At 39.0% G+C, this 22,680-nt stretch overlaps 1 protein-coding gene across 14 annotated transcripts in view; it reads right to left on the bottom strand.

Annotated features, from left to right (window-relative positions):
• CD44 (CD44 molecule (IN blood group)) overlaps window positions 1-22,680 on the bottom strand; it is an 88,209-nt gene that overhangs the window by 12,682 nt on the left and 52,847 nt on the right. The window contains exons 6-15 of one of the 14 annotated variants that reach the window (XM_068556663.1): window positions 18,793-18,963; window positions 17,414-17,539; window positions 15,130-15,243; window positions 14,538-14,654; window positions 11,602-11,730; window positions 9,998-10,129; window positions 6,958-7,062; window positions 5,048-5,137; window positions 3,964-4,170; window positions 912-977 (exon numbers count right to left, since the gene is read on the bottom strand). In XM_068556663.1, the coding sequence (XP_068412764.1) occupies window positions 912-977; window positions 3,964-4,170; window positions 5,048-5,137; window positions 6,958-7,062; window positions 9,998-10,129; window positions 11,602-11,730; window positions 14,538-14,654; window positions 15,130-15,243; window positions 17,414-17,539; window positions 18,793-18,963 (1,257 nt within the window). Of the gene's footprint in view, window positions 1-911; window positions 978-3,856; window positions 4,171-5,047; window positions 5,138-6,957; window positions 7,063-9,997; window positions 10,130-11,601; window positions 11,731-14,537; window positions 14,655-15,129; window positions 15,244-17,413; window positions 17,540-18,792; window positions 18,964-22,680 lie in introns of those variants that run through there. The other 13 variants (XM_068556664.1, XM_068556653.1, XM_068556651.1 and 10 more) reach the window with 13 other exon arrangements.

Below are 22,680 nucleotides of genomic sequence, written 5' to 3'. Positions count from 1 at the left end.
GTAATGATGGTCATGACAGGGTACTTTCTCCAGATCCTGCTTCTAGAGGCAATACGAGACCTCTGGGCTTGAAACCTGGCTCCACCACTCAGCTCACTAGTCATGTTAACTCAGCCAGGTTGCTTAGCCTCTCTGAGCCTCAGTTTCCTCATCTGTAATATTGAGATAATAATAGTACTGACATAATTAAACGAGTTAATAATAGATGAAACATATGAAATCACTGATATTTGACTGTTGACCCACAGAAATGGCAGTTTCATATGGTCCAACCTAATACATGTAAAGTGTTTAGAACAATGCCACCAGCACACAGTAAATTCTCAATAAAGGCTAGCTATTATGCCACGTTCGGGGAGGGGAGGTTATGCTAAATGCTTTACAAGTATACATCATTTAGTCTTTAAAACAATGCCCTGTGACAATTATTATTATCCCAATTTTATTGGTTAGGAAATCGAGTCTCAGATCCTTTAAACAAGGTCTCTCGTTAGCATGTGGAGGAGTTGGAATCAAACCCAGGCCATTCTTTCTCCAAAGCCCATGTTCTTAATCGCTCTGGTGTAATGCAATGTTAAACTGGGTGCCTGCTTGAATTCTTCCTGATCCTTTCAGATGGAAGAACTTTCTTGAAAGCAGTAGTTCTCAAAGTGGAGTCCCTGTCCCAGCAGAATCAGCATCACCAGAGAACTTATTAGAAATACAAATGCTTGGGCTCCACCCCAGACCTACCGAATCAGAAACTTTAAGGATAAGGCCCAGCGATGTAGTTTAATAAGCCCTCCCCATGACTGTGATGCATGCAAAGAACGTATGAGAACCACTCTTCAGGAGACACTGACTCATACTTCATTAATAATCAGCAGGTTCAACGACAATAACAATAAATGACTAAAGCAGCTCAAACTCACCAGCTGATTCGGATCCTTGAGTTGTATAGGACCTCCCGCTGGGGTCACGGGATAAGTCTTGGTCTTCTGTAAGGAGCAATAAAGGGAGGTTCAGTACTTTGTGCTCAGTTACACTGCCATCTGCTTTTCCCCACGTGTGCATTTTCACACAGCCCATCACAACGTTTAGCCTTTTAAAGGTAGCCAAAAACAATGACAAAGGAGCTTTGAATGGGTCCACGATATGAAATATTGTTCATTGCTTCATCTACTGATGAGTGGTCTAGAGCTCTAATCAAAATTTTAAAAACTGGGACAGCACAGACCTGCAAGGATGACCATAGGAAGTGTGGCTTTAGTAAAAATCCCCAAACTGTAACACTCTACCAAAAATATTATGAGGTCTTGGCAAGTGTGAGGTGGGGAATTGATACTGTGTCTTTGAAATAAGGACTATATGCTTTGGATTATGACAAACGTGATCACTGCGACTGCGTGTACTCTGTGACTTAGGGCATGAGACATTTAAAGAGATTTCTCTGAGGCAGGAAATAGAAAAAGGTTTTGGTGTGCAATAAAGGATCTTGGGGTTGAATCATGTAAGGATTCAAAGAGAAAAGTCAACTGCTTATTTAGAGAAAAAGAGTCTGAAAATAAGTGAAAAAGAAATGGGGAGGTGATAACTAACTCGTGACTAAGGTGTGCCTGGTTATTAGACTATGTTCCAAATAATATTTCCCCAAAATTAAATCTGTATTTTTAACACCAAGAGTTACTATAATCCCATCTTCTCAAACATCCATCACCGAAAGGCTTTAGATTGAGGCAAGTTTATGAATTGCTAAAATCTGGATCCACAGGTCAAATCTTGGGTTCAGCATACGGAAACTCTCGATCTTCTCCCTCCTCCCCACACATTTTCCAAAACTGTAATGGAATCTTAAAGCAAAACAACACAGGACAATAGTTCATAAAATGGTTATGGTCACCCATTATGAAAGGTTCTTAAAAGGAATACACAGTAATCTGATCTTCACCATGTCCTTGTTTAGACAAGGCAGACATAGGTGACCTGTAATCTATTATGTAACTGTACGGGGGAGATAGATTGCTTTGTTCCTTGGCTGATGGTTAGAAAAACTGAAAACAGCATTTGCTGAAATGCTGAACACCAATACCCCCAATACCACCACCACCATCACCATTATCACCACCACCATCACCACCACCACAATTCCAGATGTTTTCATTCTTAACATCAAGCAAAAAGATGGAGAAAAAAATGTATGGGAGGAAATGAGCCTTATCTGAGTGTTCTGGAAGAAAACCAAGGGTGATAGATCATTTAATCCATGGAGAACCATGGAAAATCTGTCTGTACCACCACAGAATGTAGAAGGAATCAGGGTATGTAAATATCAATTTTGTAGAAAGTATTTTATTTACTAACAAATAGACTATGTAATCCTTCGAGGCTACTGTAACTATTAAAATTGCCATTTAAAATTTAAATTCATTTGGCTGCATAAAGGGCTCTATTTTGCCAAAAGAAACCAGGCAGCGCTCTAAGATTCATTTCTCCAGAAGAATACTGACACTGCTGCTAGGAATTTTTAATAACTGAGGGCAGACCTATGCTGAATAAAGAACCAATGGATGTAAGGGCTTTTGTCTTGCCAATACTGTCGAGGTTAGTATATTTTTAAAAAATTTATTTATTTTTGGCTGCATTGGGTCCTCATTGCTGTGAGTGGGCTTTCTCTAGTTGCTGCGAGTGGGGGCTACTCTTCATTGCGGTACGCGGGCTTCTGATTGTGGTGGCTTCTCTCGTTGTGGAGCACGGGCTCTGGGCATGCGGGCTTCAGTAGTTGTGGCTCACCAGCTCTAGAGCGCAGGCTCAGTAGTTGTGGCGCACGGGCTTAGTTGCTCCGTGGCATGTGGGATCTTCCCGGACCAGGGCTCGAACCCGTGTCCCCTGCATTGGCAGGCAGATTCTTAACCACTGCGCCACCAGGGAAGCCCGAGGTTAGTCATTTTTAAAACTGTTTTCCTTGAAGCCCTGGGATGGGCAGCCCAAGCATGTGGGCTGTAGGTTAGAGGCCAAGTACGTGGCAGTCTCATTCTGGGTTTTCTGTCCCACATCAAGTCACAGTATCACAGCTGTTATCTGTTTTACACATTGGGTTCTCATAAGATTTATTCTTCTTTTGAGAGGGAGGGGGATGGGAAAAGACATATGCTATTATATATATATATACACACACATATGCTACCATATATATATATGTTTAAAATCATGAATCTTTAAGATCCCTTAATGGTTGAATGGTAAGAACATTTGAACAGTTGGCACCAGGAAGAGAGAGTTCAATTTTAGTTTCTTAGCCAGGGTATTTTGCAGTTCCCTTTTCTTCAATGTTAGTTTCTTAATGCAAACAGAGAAACAAAAGTGGAAGCAGGGAGGATTGCTAGTTCCATGTGTAACTTAATTGAATAAGTCATCTTCAGTCATCTCTTTGCCATCACAACAAGAGAAAGGGTGCCTACTCATTAATAGTAGATTGAATCATATAGTTTTAAGTGTACAACATAGTTAGAAGAGGTTATCCATAAGCCCTTCACCAAAAGTAAAATTCACCAATCCATCACCAATAAAAGAGAATTTCAGAGCAAAGAGATTAGTATATGGAAATTATTCACAAGTTGGGTAAAACCTTACTACATAGGCAGCATATATTAGTTGAATCAAATGAAATTGATACTTGACTACTTTTACTTGCAAAAATATCCACTTCATATGGTTCAACTAAATATATCACAAGATCAGGAAGAAGACAAAGAAAGAAATTCTGCCGTAACAACCAAGTCACAAAATATAAATGGAAATTTCACAGGCAAATGAAAACGTTATCTAAAATAAATCTATTGCGCTAGAATGATGATCTGTGTGAAAGCCATTCCCATGTTACGAATCAGTCTAATCACAGCCTACACAGAAGAAATCCCCTATATGAAAGGATGTGTTGTTTCTCCCTATAGAGAAAGCAAAGCAGATAACAAATGGCCAAATTACCTGGTAAAGAAAGATCAACATTAGAAGTAGACTCTCCAACAATAGTAACTTCAGTAACTTCAGGGGACCCAGTCTTAGCAGGGGTCACTGGGATGAGGGTTCTGTATTCATTTGTGTCTGGAGAATAAGGAGTATAACCTTCCACTGAAGGAGTTGAGTCTTCAGGAAGATTTCCACCTCTTCTGCCACCTCTGCCATCATTCCTATCTGTGTGGAGGTGGAATCAATGGTAAACCCACATCTGTAAGACCACCTTCAATTGTGTGCTTGTCTTCTGAACGTGAAATTGCTGCAAAAGCTTTCCACTTGTTATTTGTGAACATGGAGCAAACGACAGTGTGGTGTGTTACACTATTGAACAGAACCAATATTTTGCAATCAATACCGCCTGGACATCATTCAATGGAAGAGATTTCGGTGATCCTAATATCCAGAAGAGATATCTCTTGCATCATCTACCTGGTTTGTTAAAATAAGGTTTATGCCACTAGAACTGTTACCTTGAAGTCAACTCGGGTACTAGATAATCTTGAGCTCTTACTCAATTGGACCCACCTTTGATGAAGTGGAAGAAACAAGCTATTGAGCTGAAAGGTAAAATTACGCTCCCTGTGATTGGAAGAGCAAATGCAAAGTTTCAAAGACGTTGAGTCTCTGATTATTCTTTCCTTTGCCAGAGGGCACTGCTTCTTGGTCACCAGCGCCATGGATTTATGGTCCAGAGGATAAATGGCAAAATAATATTATTAATGCAAGGAAAATAGAGAGTGATATAATTCAGATCTTTCCACCAAATCATACATAAGCGATCTGTTATTTTTAAACAAAGCCACTAACTCTGGAGTTTAAGAAACCCAAACTTTAAGATTAAAAAAAATATAGTTTGCATCTAATATACAACGGCTTCTAAGAGATCTACAAAGCAGAAGAATCAGAGAACAATCACCAGCCACAACTTCTGATCGGGGTAAGAGCACAACAACAGCCAACTGATGCACCTCCACCAAAGACACTGCAAAAGCACCCAGAGTTCATTGACTTTTTTTTTCAATAGCTGAAGCCACCTGGGCTTTACAGTCCTTACTGCTAGATGTTGGAGTAGCAGTCATGGGATGGTCTTTGTCTTCTTCCAAGCCTCCATGTGATGTAGAGAAGCTCTGAGTATCACTCCGTTCTGTTTCAATGAGGGATGAATCCAGTATTAATTTGTAGTCATGAAACAAACCCTCTGTTATCTGCTGACAGGGAGGATCTAATATAGTGGTGTCAGATGGGTAGATGCATAGGAATACCAAGGTTTGTGCACACCATTCTCCTCTGATTGATAGAAATGCACAACAGAATTCTGCTTTGCCCCTAGTTGGCTCTGTTTTTCAGTATAACAAACAAGGTAAAGTGCCAAGGTGAAATCTGGGCCAAAACTTTGCCCACCCTGGATCATCCCGGCCCAATTATAGCATTGCTTCCTGTCACTCAGGAAAATCAGAGAACACAGAGACAAAGAAAAAGGAACGTTTGAATCCCAGTGTTCCTATCAACCATCAAGAGCACCTTAGCTGTGTGTCAAGAAGTGTGACTATAGGAAGAATAAACACGATCATAACAGGTAGTATACATGTAACCGCAAAAGAGGAAGAAGTTCATCGAGAATAACTTGCTCAAGTAACTCAGATCAAATTTATACAAGGAAACACTTAAGTCTCTTCTAAAGAACATTAAATTAAGTTACCATTGTACTCAGTTATTAGGTTTTTGATCTCATCTGTGGATGAGAATTCTCATCACTGCACTGAAATGCCAGGGAACGCTTGTCTGGGCAAACACAGGGTCCTCACTGATATATATCAATTTCAGGTTGAACCGTTGCCCATATCTGAAATGGCTTTCATTGTTCTGAGTTAATATCTTTTGTGTTCTTCTAAGAAAGGGACTGACCTCTGAGTTACAGGTGCAAGCACTCCATACAGCACACCACTAAGCCATGTCCACCACCAAGTAAATATTACAACCAGGAGAGAGACAGTCACCAAATCCCAAACCCAACATCAGAACAAAAGTCAACAGGGACATAAAGTAGGATAAAGTAGGAATATGAGACCCTCCATTGGCAAGGACCATTTTAAGGCTTATCTGCATCTCCTTTGACGCTTAACACTGGGTTATTTACATTCTTGACAATTAACACGTGCTTGCTGATTTTTCCCTTTGCCTAAAAGGGCTCACATGAAAAGACTCTGTCCATTATATGTAGCAAACAGTGAAATGAGGCCCTCTTAATTCTGGATTTCTTTCATATTCAGTCAAGAAATTATGAATGACTTTATGGTGATCTCTAGGATAGCCTTGTATCTGTGGTGGGCATTAAGGCTACTAGAAGTTTAGCATTGTTTCTACGAGATGTTTAGTGATAGGAAGAGATATAGCAAATGTTCCTCTTTTGTTCCCGGGCCCTGCAACCTATGTCAATTGTCAACAACATGCCTTGCTCCTCTTCTGTGGGCTGATGTGTTTTCCCTACTCTCTGTGATTATCTGGCCCCAAAACATGTTTTTACAACCATTGAAAAAGGCTACCCCTCTTCTGCCTTGATTGAAAGATGGGAATCAAAAGGAGCTGGTCAGTTAAAGCATAGAGACACCACTGTCCTAGCTGTGGTCTTGAATTTCACTGACATAACTACTCAGAAAAGGAAAATCAAGTGGGATGGAGTCCCACATCCTTTTTTTAATGTTTTAACATAAAGTCATTGAATGTGGAAAGCACCACAAATGAAGGTATAATCAGATTTAAAGAACCATCAAGAAAATATAGAAAATGAAGACAGCTTTTATGTTCTGAGCTGAGCTGAGCCACATAGCACTGAATGTGCTGTCCCATCACCAAGCCCTGAATGTGCTGTCCCATCACCAAGCCCAAGCCCTGCATCGGGGCCGAGGAGAGCAAGAGCTGAAGCAGGAATACAGATCAATAGAGACCGAGTGTCATTATCCTTACGAGTTGTCACTGAAAGAGGTCCTGTCCTGTCCAAGTCTTCCACCAAACCTGTGTTTGGATCTGCAGAAGGCTGAAGCGTTGTTGTACTATGGCTGGTGTCCATATCTGAAGGAATTAAATCAGCGTTATTGCTTGATTTCCTAACTACTATCTGAGGGTTGTTTATGGCCTAGAGACAAATTATTCTTATATTCAAATCTGTATAAGAGGAAAGAAAGCACATACTGATTCACGTCTCCAGAATTGAAATGGATTATCATCTCTCCAAAAGAGTATCCCAAGAAGTAACTGGTTTTCATTTAAAGGCTGAGTTGTACAAAAGCTACAATTTTTGTTCTTTTTTTTCTGAATCTGGAAGAATGCTAAATGAGCACATGATGGGTCTCCCAAGCCTTGCAGACAGATGGAAATATAACCCACGTGTGACTTGTCCCATTCTACACAAGCGATCTGACACATGGAGAAAAGACAAAGTGCACTGGTTCAGGCACCATTTTGTCACATCCCCTTGACGTGGCAAAAAAGTTTTGCTACAGCCCTTTCCCTCATTTGCTCCTCTTTCGCTTCACAAAGTGAATGTACAAATAAAACATAAAATCATCATCCCATACTATCTGGTTGGAGGCTACAGGAACATTTTAGGGCAAGGAATAAGAAGCAATGGATGGCAGTGAATCATTCTTCCCATAATCACAAGTAGGAAATGTCTTTGGAATGTAACAGGTACAATGTTGAGTGGTACAGAAATTTCACTGAAATATTTATAGAAGCTGTTTCTAATAACTATCACAAAATGATTTTGCTGAAATAAGTCCTGAGTGAAATAGAGGTCACACAAACCATAAACACCATCACTATTGCTGGCTCTTGGATCCAAAGTCCACCCACACTGCTGCCTCTGGGGAGATTTAATGTGCTCCAGATGACTCCGGAGGGAAACACTGGAATATTAGGCACCCACGTCTACACTGCAGCCTTTACATATTAAAAGAAAAGAGTATCAAGATCTTTGTAGGACAAAACGTGGCTGACTCTATTATTTAATAATAATAATAGTAGTAGTAGTAATAGTAATAGTAATTATTCAAAAAAGAGGAAAGGCTAACTAATCCAAATCAAAATCCCAAATGGATATTCTCCCAGAAGATGTCCTGCCTGTTGATGGTCTCTAGACACTCTTGTTCATCTTTCCTTTAAGAGGTATCACACCATTCCATGGTTGAAGCCAATTGTAACGTTCCTGACATCATCAATTTGACGGAAACTCTTTCTGTTCATCCGTATGGAGACTTAATATTGATTCTGAAGCTCTTTTACTGGCTTGGTTTTCCACAATGGTTATCATCAGAGCCTCTAGCCACCATGTGCATAAAATGTGTAATGGGTCTTCAGCCACACAACATAACGGCCCCAACCTCACCATTCACACTCATCTTCCTTTGTGACATACGGATCCATTCACTCTGCCAAATTCATTCCTTGGCTTTCCTTCCTTTAAGCCTGTCCTTACATGTGTTTCCTTCCTAGAAAAACTTTCTCCAACTACTTTTCTCTGACTACCCAGGGTTTTTTCCATTTTTCAAAAACCAGATCCAATCTACCTTTCTCTGATGTTCTCCAAGGGGTCCTCTGAATTTCTTTTGTGTTTATTGCTAGCAACATTCATTTGACATCTATTACTTACTGTCTTGTACTGTTAGATCTATTTTGAAGCTAACTGTTTTTTTTTTCCTAGCTAACTTTTAAATTCCTTAAGAGCATGGACCATGAATTAAGTGTACATTGTTTGTCTCCATAATGCATTGCACATAAAGTGTTAATACAATTCTATTACCAGATATTTAAGACGATCGTACTTTAAGGGATATATGATCACTAATATTTGGGTACAACACAGTTAGGGTGTTCTGGAGAAATGAAACCATAGAAACTGTTAGATTGATTTTGGAGATAACTTTGTTTAACTCAATACCAAGAGACATTATCATTGCATTCTGAGAACTCATTTCAGTAGTTTTGTGTCATGTATACCCTTGGGAGTTTGGACCCAGATAATATATTTAATGCTACGACTGAAAATTCATATCCCCATATTGGTTCTTTTCTTGATCTCCCTTTTTGGAATGTTACATTTCTGTGATCAAGACATCTTGTTAAATTAAAAATAAATAAATAAAACTTGCATAATTCTATTCATGGATATAGTAAGGAACATGAATTCTTCCACTTTGTAAACACTGAGAAAAGAGGGGCACCACCTGCTACCAACTCTTTCAGATTCTCTCAGGAATGCTGTCATCTGGTTCTGATAAAGGAAAAATTCCTTTTAAATATAAAAATTTGTTAAATAAAATAACAATCTTCCATTCTTTCAGAACTCCAGCTAGTATTTTCTTACTCTCTCTTGTTTAATTCTGTTTTTGAATTGCTTATAGGTAAATAAGAATGCTAATTAAGAAAACAAGGATTCCATCTTGTGTAAACGTTGTCCATTCATTAAATTCACGAACATTTATTGATGGACAAGAGTGGTCTAAATCCTAAGTCACTGGGTATAGTATTTATTTCTAAGTGTGCAAGAGTAATTAATACCATTTTCTGAGCCTTTTAGTTACCTGTTTGGAATGAGTACTCATCAGTTTTTGATCTCTAAGATTTCTCTACCAAAGACAAGTTTTATCTTTGGGTCTATAATGGAGACAGTCACTGAATCCATCACTTCACTCTTTTTTAAACCCTGCACTTAGAAGTAAATGGAAAAGAAATCTTGAAACTGCTCCTCTTCAGAGGAAATGACTTCTACTCCCATCATCTTAGGACTAATCCTTCTTTAACCTCCCTGCCAAATTCTCCACTCTCATCTAGGACTTCAGATTCAGATGCATGTGCATATCACTCTTACCAAGAAAACTAATTTTTGAAGAAACTTAAAGTTCCTTAGGAAAGCAGACTGGTCTAAAGCCAAGGGCATATTTCTGGGAAAATAGCCATTTGGGGGCTTTCAAAAACATAATATATAAAAAAGCTCAGAGATTATTACCCATCCTTCTTTCTGTTTGATGACCTCGTCCCATTGGATGTGAGACTGGGTCGGAGAAATAAGTCCAGGAACGGTCCTCTTGGCTCTGCGTTGTCACTCTTTGATTTGGATGGCTGTCATGGGCTGAGGCTGCTGTGACAATGCAGTTCAAGCAATTGTCAAAGTGTTAGTTGATATTTGGCCAGGGATACACTGATTTTTTTAAAGACTTTATTTTCTATACAAGACAATAAAACCGTCTTCCAGATATAGAGGGCCAGGAAGTTGCAGAATGTTTTAGCAGGTATAGGTTCATTCATGCTCAATTTTCCTAGCAATCAGCATGTGAACTAGAGGACACAAAAGCATTAACGACTTCTCCAGTGGATAGATTAGAAGTTATAGACATCAAGTGAAGATGGAGGAGAAATAATTCTTTACCCACACCATGTTGCCACCATCCCCTAAAGGAGGAAGTGTAGGAGTCCAAACACATGATGTCATTCCTAGACAACCACGTCCCAGTGAAATGCACATTAGGCCAGTAGTGATTTAGAGAAGGAATCAGGTAACAGCTTCCCTTGAGATAAACATGAAAGTAAATGCCATTCATCTCAAAAGCATGAGTGGAATCCATTAGAAGCATCAACTTCTAACAATGAGGTTTATGGCACAGTGGCATATAAGAATGCAGCACGTGCTTTGGCCTCACTCTGAGCCACTGAAGACGTATAGGTAGAAAAGATGACAATAGTAGCCCCTTAGCAACAACTACACCACATATCCAGTCACTGAATCCACTGCTCTGCCAGCTATGCATTCAGAAGCTGCCACACACCAGAAGAACATCATGCATTACATTCTATATTGCAAGTAAAAACATAGGGATATTTCTCACTGATATTAAGTAACGATATGGAATTCACATTCTTTTACAAGAATGCATCTTGCATGCATTTCAATATTTCTGTCACACAGACAAAAGAATCATACACAGGAGCTGGTAGAGCCAAGTTATCTGGCATCACTTAGAAATGTTGACAAGATTGGGTCTAATCTCCCCAGTCCCACAATCCAAATATAGAGAAGGGGTGTTTTTTATAAATCTAAGAAGAAAACACTGTACATTCAAGGCGAAATCTCCAACATGACAAAGGACCAAATGACACCAGACAGGTGTTTTTCTCAAAATGTCTGGCTCCATTTCTTTGACTACTGAGGTTCTGACCTAAAGCTTTCTAACAAGCCCAGGATTTCATAGAACTGTGTTGTAAAGCCTGGACCCATATCATAGAGCGATTCCTTTATGAAAGAAAAGGGTGTATTTTATAAGATCAGAGTCCCTGCTATAGTCTTACTAGGGGATGCCCAAAATTAGATCTGAAAGTGACATATGCAAGGGCATATTCTCTGTGTCTCCTTATGTGCCTGTATCCATTTCTGTTCTGGTGATTTGTTACGAGCACTTAAGGGTTGGCTCTGTGTTGACTGAATGGTAAGTGATTAAGGAACTATAACATCTTGTGACATTTCCTTCAAACTCTTCTTGTTCACTGTCTTCAAGGCCCAGTACTTAACCCCAGAGGAAGTTTTCACCCAAGTCTGCCTGTGAAACCATCCATTACCAGTTGTCCCTGCTGTTGAATGAGAGTCTTCTTTTGGCATTTGGGGATATTCCCCAGGCCATCCATTCTCAAACCACTGCTCTTTCTGGGTAGCGGTCTCTTCTGTTGTACTAGTAGGGGGTGCCCGGGCTGTGAGAAGAATGTCAAATGTGAGCTGTTATTATTCAGTTAATTTCCTTACCAACACATATCTTTCTACCTTAAGAGCATATACATGTGGGAGAGAAGGGAGAAAAGGAAAGCAGGAAGGAGAGACACCACTGATACTCTGAAAGGGATATTAGAAATCAAATGGCCCGATACTTTAGCTTTTCACATGGGAAAACTGGGGCTCAAAGAAGCTTTGATTTGCTCAAAATCATATAGCCAGGTTGGTACAAAGTTAGGACCAGACCACGGTCTATGAATTCCAGTATTATTCTTATTTTACTAGAGTCTATGGCCTCATACATCCTGTCTGAGAGAACTGTTCGTTGAGAAAACTTAACCTGTCTTCAGTGATTTTGGAGGGAGGAGTATATTATATAAGAGTCCATGACAAGATCGGCCCAGTAGGAAGCCTTCTCAAAAGGTGGTCACATGACTCATAATTGCACACACTGGAAATACACCAGCAGTGCATTTGCCCAGCATGACAGATGCCGGGAATGATTGAGATGCTACCCCACTGACATGTTACGAAGTTATGCCTATGGGGCATCTAGAATTGCCAAAAAGACTTTTTAAGAAAATTAATTCAGTGGAGAAAAACTTTTCCAGCCAGTGTTTGGCATTATATAAATAGTAGGAGTGTGTGACAGGCTTAAAATTTCAAACGCTCAGTGTTGTAATTGTCCAGTTTTAAAAAGGGCGTAATGAATGAAATGAACTTGTATCGGGGTGCCTTTGGTAAAAATCAGAAAGCCACTGACATTTTCATCGGTAGCGACTAATACTAAAGTTTTAGTTTATCAAGTAAATGAGAGTGTTATAATACTGTATATCAACTATACCTCAATTAAAAATAAGAAAAAGAAAATGAGACTGTATAAACTTGCCAAGTTGAAGTATACTTTGCAACTTGTAAAACTGGTTTATTTCATTATTTTAGAAATTAATATGTATGATTTGATAATTGCGAAGACATTTAAAAAATAAAACGTACTGTCCTTGTTTCACCCTTGCGTTGGCCAAAACATTCCTGGGGTCAACTGGTTATCCAGAGGAAGGGGAAAAAAAACCCCAAAATCTTAAGTTTTACCTCCCCCTGACTAAATCACTACCTCCTGACAAATAATAAAGTTAGAGAAAACACTGGGTGTAATTACAAAAAAAAGAAAAATTAACCCCAAACATAGACTGCATACTTAAAGTTTAAAAAAAAGAAAGGAAAAAAAATGCGCACGCACACACACACACACACACACACACACGCACACGCTATTCTATACTACTTCTACCTCTCTCTTTATAAAACACAATGATCCTTTAAATATCCAGTAACCCCTTGTTGTCTTCAATATATGGGTTAGCAGAGTAATGGATTTCCATTGCAAATGACTCTCTTCTGGAAGTTGTAAATGTTCTTTTGATAACACCCAGAATCACCAACCAGAATCACTTATGATTTGCAAGTCCTGATAAAAGAATTGCTTCAGCAGCTGCTGCTTTCCCTCTGTTAGGTTCTGTTATGTCCTATTTTTCAACTGTCCTCCAGTAATCATGGCCCTCCCCCCCATCTTTTGACAATAGGATCATTAATTCCAAGGCTCTTAGTTTTCCACTTTTTAAGTACAAACTGCCTTAAATAATTTCTAAAATACACTGCTAGGACCCAAAGGGACTGGTACAGAATCCCATTCTGAAGAGAATTCTGTTTCTTATGTCCTTCTTCTATCAGAAGACTCTTTTGTTAACTCAGCCCATAATCCACATGCGTATATCGAATCTGTTGGGGTCAATAATGAGATGTAGGCCTGTTGGGTGTATTCAGTACAATGCCCAGGAGGCAGTAACCTATTCAGTCCTAGCTGATGTCTGAAACTTTTCTTTTGTTGTCTGAAGACCTCCTCAAACCATGGATTCCCAAACTCCTTTGGCTTCTAAGTGATTGTTTCTTACATTTTTGCTTTAGGAGTATTCAAGGCTATGAGAATCATGGTTGAACCATAATTTCTAAAATGCTACAAGCTGTTATCCTAAATTAAAGCTTCTTTTATTCCAAACATCATAGGCATCTCTCCGAGAGACAGATAAAAAAAGAAGAGTATACACTTCTTACTTCTTTTTTTGTCCTATCCTCATAGGCCAGTAGTGAGACCTGAAATTGTTTTAGGAAACCTGAGATGTTTGCACATAAGTAAAAATAACAGCGTCAAAGCCTTCCCCAAGTTATCTTGGGCTTAAAAACACAAAAAGAACAGTCAAGGAATTCATATATAGACCATCTGAGCGATTGACTTTCTTCCAAAGAGTACAAGGGATGCCTTTCTACAATGCAGTGAGGAACAGAATGTGAAAAGGAAACTGGATTCATCAAAGATCTTTATAGAAAACAAGAATTCCAAAGACCCTTGCACTTGTCATGCTTTCTTTCCAGATCCCACTACTAAGCATCAAAAGAACACATGCTTCTTCATACATTTCCATAAAAACACACAAATTACCCAAATGGAACCTCTGGGAAACTTTAACACAGAAACTGTATCTCAGATATTTTTAAACATTTTAACTTTTTAAACATTTTGGCCTTTTGGGCCCCCTGACAAGTTAGCATTTTATTCCAATTTCTAAGAAATTGTGTGCAGATTTGGCAGCTTTTCATGCTCTGGGGATAAAAGAAATGACTGTGTGGAAATAGAAGATGTAGCCAATGTCTGCAAAAAGGTCTTCCCTATTCTCGGGAGTGACTTCACTAACTCAACTAAACCAGAATTGATGACTGCCATCCTTCTTACTTGTGCCTGTAGGATGCTGGGTCTCCTCTTCATCATGATATCCGTGGTGACTGAGAGAAGAGTGCGTTTCCTGGGTCCATTTTTCTCCATAAGCACTGGTGCTACTTCTGTCCACATCTATTGTGATGATGGTTACATACACTGTGACTTTTTATCAACCAACTTTTGATTGTTCTGTTTTTTCATTAAAGTACATGCCATCTAATGGTTCGATGCCTAAATAGTACCTCTGAGTATCTCCTCTTAATACTTTTGAGTGAATTCACTAATATCTCCCAAGAGAAAACCAACAGGCATGGAAATTTCTTAATGATTACCTGTTATTATACTACAACCACTTTATCAAGAGGAGCACCACAAACCATTTTAACTTATTCATTTTTATAATGAAGCAACATAAAATATCTTGTGCCCAGATGATATAATTGGCAAATGATTCCTAAGCTGAATTGAGTATCCTCATGAAAGTTCACTAAGAATTTGTGATGAGATATTAACTGAATTTCCCACTGTGTCCTGATGATTGACCTTTGCAGCATCAAAGACTTTGAGGGAAAAAAAAATCTTTAATTAAGTATGCGTAGCCCATTACCAGTCATCCTTGTGGTTGTCTGAAGTGATACTTCTGGATTCGAATGGCCTGGGCTCAGGTGCGTCCAATCCTGGTTCTGTTGTGGGTGGTTAAAAACCCGTGGTGTGGTTGAAACTGTGATAATGATGATTGAAGTAATTAGGAGAATGTTATTTCTCGAGCCTTCACCACTTGTTTTGCATATCTCTCCCTTCTTCAGTCTATAGAGTAATTCATCTATACCAGGCTGTATAGATGGTTGAGTGGAAATGAAGGGAAAGCAGAGAGTGCCTTCAGCTTGATTCAGCCATACTGTTAAGCATCTCAGTGTCCTTTGTATTCTGTCAGAGAACACGTAGGGGTCAGAACATGAGATCTTCTGGAGAAAGCAGCCAAAGAAGCTGCAGCAGGAGGAAGAGCAGCTTTGAAAACACCAGCCCTACACCAAGGAGAACCAAAGACGTCAGCGCTTTGCCTGTCCATGCAGTCTGTAATGACCCTCTGCAACTGAAAGCCCAAGGAATCTGTAACACTGCCAAGTGTGCTACATGTAGATCCTCAGGCTGAAGAGTAGATACCTGAAAAGTTATACCATGATGACCAGTTTACATTATTAGTAGTTTTGGTGGGGAAAGAAACACCCTGAGCAGCCAGAGCTTTCTTATAGATGATTCTAACAAAGAATATCTACCTAGAACAGCCGTGTGACTTAGCTATACATTTCTGAATATTTATATTTATCAAACACCTATGGTATTCTCATCAAACACAAAGCATTTCATGAGCAAGCCATTCATAGCCAATGAAAGAAAACCAAGACGCATACATTCAGTAGAAAACACCATAGGTAACCAACCACCATCACAGCAGCTCCCCGAAGATAAAAAGGGGCGTACATCCACCAGTGCCCTGATACTGTCACCCAAAATGATAGGGCTGGAAGAGGAGATGCACCTGACAGAAGAACCATGACAAAATCAGAATCAATGTCTTTTGTGAAAGGTTATTTGCAAATACATCCTAATTCTTTCAAACTTTATTTTGATACCCAAATAATACAAAACTCTTTTCAGAACTATACTACTATCAGCTCTATTTCACAAGTTAATAAAATCAGGTTTAGAATCATTAACTACATTCTCAATAAGCATGAAAAACTGGCAGTTATCACACCCCTACAGAAGAGAGAGGGCATCCTGCTGAATTACGTGCACAGGTGCCAAGAAGAAAAGTGAGCTGAAATCGGAAAATATGCCACAGAGATGAAAAAATATCAAGGCAAGTTTTCCCCTGGAGCTTGATGATACGATTTATTTTCAGGTTGATCTGTTTGGCTTGCCACTCAAGAGGGTTTAGTTTCTCAAGTGTCAAGACCACATCTTTCCTGATGCCCGACTTAGAAGATGTGGCCACATCCTGAACCCAGCAGACAGTATAACAGTAAAGCTCCAGTGTCTTGGGGTATTTGGTTTTCTTTTTGAAGTAACTAAAGAGAGTTTTTTTGTTAGGTCTCTAAGCTCTGCAGGGGTGTCCAACTAAGGAATACACTATTTGAAAGCTTAGATATAAAGCATATAGTTCATCTCGAGTATTTGTTGTATCGATGTCATATACTCAGATGTCTCAGGCCTAAGCTATGCTTTTGGACCCCTCCCTCCTGGGGTGCTGTCTTTTTGGGGATGAAACCCTCAGTTTCCAATTGGACGGACAGGACTTCTGTGACCTGAGAGAGCTCATGTAGCACCTCAAAGGCACATCTTCTCTAAAAAAAAGGCAGAGCTGTGATGGAGTCAGGTTCAGGATTCTCATCTCGGTTCAGCAATATCTCAGATCATGACAGGTATGTATAGGAAACTCAGTCATTTGGCAGAATATTAGACCAACCTTTAAATTTTTTTTAAGGACCTTTCAGCTCAATTTCCATCTCTGTTCTCAAAAAGTTTTATAATTGTCACGAATTTGGATACTATTATGCAATGGTTTCACTATTTGTTTTAAATAATTGGCACTGTTTTGTTATATAGCTCAGCTTTAACACATAAATAAACAAAACGGGAAGTACCTGAGGCATTAGAAATTTTATAAAAGATATTTTTTCCATTTCTCCTCCAAATATATTTTGGCTTCCATTAAAAAAAAATCAGTTTTTTCCTTCATAATCTCGTCAAGGTATAATTAACCTGTGATCATAGGCTTATGCTCATTTTTCATATTAACTATTTCCTAAGATCGATACTCTTGGGCATCACTCAGATTAATCGATAAGCCTGGCATAGGTGGTTCTACAGGAATTGATTATTCTTACTGGTGCTGGAGATAAAATCTTCATCATCATCAATGCCTGATCCAGAATAACTGGGGTGTCTGTCACTTTCATCTTCATTTTCTTCAGTTGGCTCCCAGCCTGCTGAGATGATATTTGAATCCGTACCTGTTGTGGTGACTTGCATTAGTGGCTGAGCTGGATGCCAAGCAACCCATTTGACAAAGGAAGAAAATCAGGCACAGAATGTATAAAAGAATTCCCAAGATCATAAGAAGAAAGTGAGAGATTTGACTTCTATACCCCAAATTCTTATATTCTGGTCTCTGAAGCTAATGTATAGATCTAAAAACAACTGGCTATGATCTTTATAACTGAACACTCTTTTTAAGGAAGTTAAAAGAATAAATATGGACATAACCCCACCAAACAAGTAAAAGAAAAAAAAGGCCAATAAACACAGCCCCATGCTTTCAGATGCATTTATTATTAACTTATTAACCATATGCCATGAAAGCTAGGGTGTCAAGAATAGAACGAAAAGGTTTCACACGTGCCTATTTGTTTTATCAAGCCACCTGCAGTAAAACCTTGGAATCTAAACACGTCAGTCATTTCTAAAAATCCCTTAGTTGTATTCACTATTTGCTATTCACCCAGCTATTAGGTTTGATCTTCTCTAGCATTCGATTACTGTAGCTTTGAACGCAAATGAAAGCTACACTGCAGTTCCCATCAATACTTCAGCATGTAGACAAAAAAAAAAAAAAAAAAATTAGTCAATTAACAGAGAAATTTTGCGGGGCATTTATTAGTCAACCAAAAAGGTTGACTAGAGTGGATTGCAGCCAATATTTGGGAAAATTCTCACTTTTTCCCTTTTGGATGCAATCCTAGGAAAGGAGATGGAAAGCCTCCACCTCTTCGCAGTGGTTACTGTAGATGTCTCTTTACTAGAAAGGGGTTTCCTATATTTTGAATGAGATTCATGCTATCTTTCAGAATGACCATTTATCTTTGCATCCTATGAGTATTTATCCCAAAAACAGTTCCATTGATGGAGATTTTTGTTAGCTCTACATATGCTATTTTATTTTCACATGAAAAGTCAAGAACTTTTTATCACTTCAGTCATTTTAGAACATCTTTCAGAGTCAAAGTTTTGTTCTGTCATTGAGAAAGACCTAGCCCCCTTTTCCAGCCCCCATATTAGCCTCCTCTTGGGCTACATTAATTCTATAGAATAGAAAGAAGAAATCTGCTTATTAGTACTAGAAAGTCAAACATATAGATCTCAGAGTCATGAAAAACATTTGTGAAACCAGCATGAACTTTAGACTTTGACAATATCCCCGAAGTCAATGAAAATTATTGAAGACTGCCAAGAAAACATATGAAATGAGATAATAATAACTCATTACCAGCCATAATTGTTGTGGTGTGAAGATGAATCTTGGATGTTGATGGCTGAAACCACCAAGAAAACCAATCCTGGACTTCTTGCCTCTTGGTTGCTGTTTTGGAAGTTGTACCACTAGTGCTCATCAAAGCTGTTGTGGGCTTCCTTGGTGGTGCAGTGGTTGAGAATCTGCCTGCCAATGCAGGGGACACGAGTTCGAGCCCTGGTCTGGGAAGATCCCACATGCCGCGGAGCAACTAAGCCCGTGCGCCACAACTACTGAGCCTGCGCATCTGGAGCCTGTGCTCCGCAACAAGAGAGGCCACGACAGTGAGAGGCCCGCGCGCTGCGATGAAGAGTGGCCCCCGCTTGCCGCAACTGGAGAAAGCCTTCGCACAGGAGCGAAGACCCAACACAGCCATAAATAAATATTAAAAAAACAAGAAAAAAAGCTGTTGTAACCATAATTGAATTGACTGTTGAAAGGTTAATTATCAGTGCCTAAGAAATAGCATTGTATGTGCTTTCACTCTTTTACCACTCAAGAGTCATCTATACATGATACAGATGGCGGAAAGAAAGAGAAAAAGCACAGAAGTTCCATTTCTTTCCAAGGCCCAAACCAGGGTTCATAGAATGTCAGAGACGGAAGGACCTTAAACAGCATCTGGTTCATGCTCCTCATCTTGAAGATGAAAAAGCTGTGCTGGACAGACCTTGACTTGTCTGAAGTTAGTCTGATTAAACAAGAGAGAAGTCTCGAGGACAGCATGAGAACTGTCTTTGAATTTTGAAAGGCTATAACATAAACAAGGGATTAAATTTTTGTTTGTGTTCCTAAAAGGTCAAACTAGGACCTGTGGTGAGAATTTCAGGGAGATCAATATTCTTCCAGATGTTAGATTTAAAAAGGTAATAATCTGAATTCTCCAACAATGACAGTATTATACAGAAAGTATTATAACCCCCACCATCAGAAAGAGCACTTAGCAGGAAAATTGTGTAAGAGATTAAACGATTAGAAATGTTGATGGAACGAGACCATTTAAGATCCTCCCCACATCTGAGAGTCTTTGATTCTAAAGGATGATGAGTCCTAGCCCATCATCTTCTACACATTCTATCTTGGTCAACCGATGTCATCCTCCAAGAATTTAGGGTATGACATTTCTGCCAGCAGTCCCACACACATAGCCCCAGCAATCCCTGATACGTGGAAGAAGGACCCATGAGGTGGAAGCCTGAAAGAGATGCCATTCCACTTCAGTTGGCGTCCAAATTCCCTAGCAGCCTTGCCCATGGTCACTTTTATATCAACACTAGATGTTGCAAAGCAGAACAGAACATTTTGAGACCCAGTTTTTGATAATAGGATAATCAATCAGGAAAGACAGACGAAGATGAAGTGACCCAATGATCTCACTAACAAGACCAGAAGCAAGAGTCTTGATTTGAAAACTTCCAAAGACTGCCATTTCTGCAACCATGATGTGCATCAGAAGAACAGTAGAGAATAGTAGATAAAAAACTGAAAAAAGTTCAAGCAGAGAGGCTGAAACCATCATTAAATCGCCAAGTACAAAAGTAAAGTGAATTAGATTTCTTTTTTCCAGTTATCAAGAAAGCCCAGAAGTGTCCCAAGATGAAGTACTGACAAGACCTTTTCCTTCACAGTGTTTGTACTATGAAGATGAACATTGTCAACATTTTAAAAATACCATTTTTAAAATTCTGCAGCTTCTCTCTCTCTCTCTCTCTCTCTCTCTGTCGCATTACCTTAATCAGTATGATATGCAATCATAACATAACATCAGTACTATTTTCCTCACAGGAGTATTTGTCAAAATAAAAAATACAGTTTATTCAATGTATTATAAGCTAAGCAAATGTAAAGGACCATTTTTATAACTCTTTTTCTGCATAAAAAATGCTTAATTATTTTGAAATATTGGCCATATCCTCCATCAATGAAAGTTAATAAGTGAAGATATGCTTATAATATCCCATTGTTATAGACTCTGAATCTTTTTTCCGCAAAAGCTCTCAGACTCTCAAAACACTTTATAGTGATTTAGAATTAACAGTCAAACATCCAGGGAGCTTTTTAGAGGCCTAGATTTTGATATAAAGCAACAGGTCACTTCCCACACTTTCTAGTTGAGGTATCAGATGTCCAAACAATTGTTCAGGGCCTATACTTTCCATCTGTAAATCAATATTTTCCTCTATTATTATTACTGGCTGTGATAATTAGAGCAGTGGAAAGTAGGAGTATGCATTTTCTAATAGACTTCTTTTAAGAGGACATGTTTTGAATTAATCTCTTAATTGAAGCTCTGAAGGAAAAATAATTCTGATTCTATGTGCATGTTGCCAAAGGAAAACAAGTAGGACATTGAGCAGAATCCAGTCATGTCCCCAGACAGTGGGCCTCTCTGTTAAATGAAATGGTACCAGATCCTGTTCTCACTAAGGATGGTGACAGAACATCAGTAGGAAACTTCGGCATGATAATGGTGTCCTTTCCCTTAACATTGAAAGGCTTGGCATTTAGGACAACAGATAAGCAAAAGACATAACAGTTTCCCTGCCATTGCTGTTGTTGTCTGATCCTGAGTCTTAGGCTGTGAATTACCAAACGAGGACCATATCCAATTATTTTGCTCCTGAGCTGCTGTATGGCTGTTTGAGTGCACAGCTGAAGTAACTGGATCGATTATGAAAATATCATTTAGTGAGGTCTTTCTAGAAAACCTTCACTCTCAGTCCTGTCTATATAAAATGTATGTATATATTATAGAGTGAAGATTAGAGAAGAGTGAGGTCTGATTTTATCTTTCCAGTCTCCTAAAGTCTCTTAGAATCTTAGGACAACATCAGAAATGCAAATTCTTTATGGATAACCACAGAGTGCTACCCATTCTTCAAACTGAGACCCCTGAATACAGGCTCAGAACGAAACCAAGTAGCAACTGAATAACCCGTGATGGAAAAAATATTTTATAGCTACCTGATTGGGTGACCCAGCCATGAACTGGATCATTCATCTATTTTTGGAATATCTTTAGAGGTGCTTGCTTGTATCTTTTGGATCTGTCTATCATTTTACCCAGGAAGCTTGTGATGACAACTAGCATTTCAAAGTTCCACCCACACTCATTAATCTCAAGTCAAGCTTTATACTTGAGCAGGAACTTTGCAAAGGGTGTGTATTCAAAGTGTTGAAATCAGATAAAGCTTTGTCAAGTATCCATCTAACACTTTCTGTCACTTTTAATTCTAATTCAGAATGTGTTTCCAGAAAAGAAACACAACTGCCCAAGTTAGAGAAATTCTGGACTCTATTCAAATTAGAGAAAGGATAATCGGTGCTATTTTGCAATTTAAAATCTCCCACTTGACTCTCAAGCTAGACTTGAGTCCAGAATGTTTCCCTGTAGAGGAAGAATGGCAAAGATCATCAGGATAAACATCTAAACCAGCTGAGATTTTTAAAAACCATTTTGAGTCATATGCACCCTTGAAAATCTGATATGTTATAGCTTCTCTCCTCGAAAACCAGATCCTACACATACGTATTCTCAAAGTTTTGCATATTTTTTTTGGTGGCTCTTAAATAGTTTATGGCCTATCATTGAACCTACTGGATGTCCATGAACTCCAGGTTAAAAGCTTTGACTCTATACACACCCAATGTCAACTACCTACACAATATGCTCTATGCTACAAAGGACACATTTGCACAGAATAGACTAGAGAAATTGGAACCAATTTCACCACTGATGCCCCCAGATAAACCTGAGCATCCCCTTGGAAAATCTGCAGACACCACATTCTTACCTCAGTAACTTTATTAAAGATGCAGAACTCTGGCCACCCTCACCCTATAGTACATCAGATAGAGACGAAC

The sequence above is a fragment of the Eschrichtius robustus genome, chromosome 11, assembly GCF_028021215.1.
Source record: "Eschrichtius robustus isolate mEscRob2 chromosome 11, mEscRob2.pri, whole genome shotgun sequence".
In the NCBI taxonomy this organism is placed as follows: Eukaryota; Metazoa; Chordata; class Mammalia; order Artiodactyla; family Eschrichtiidae; genus Eschrichtius; species Eschrichtius robustus.
Note: the sequence above shows the minus strand (reverse complement) of the source record. Positions and strands in the feature narration are given on the sequence as shown.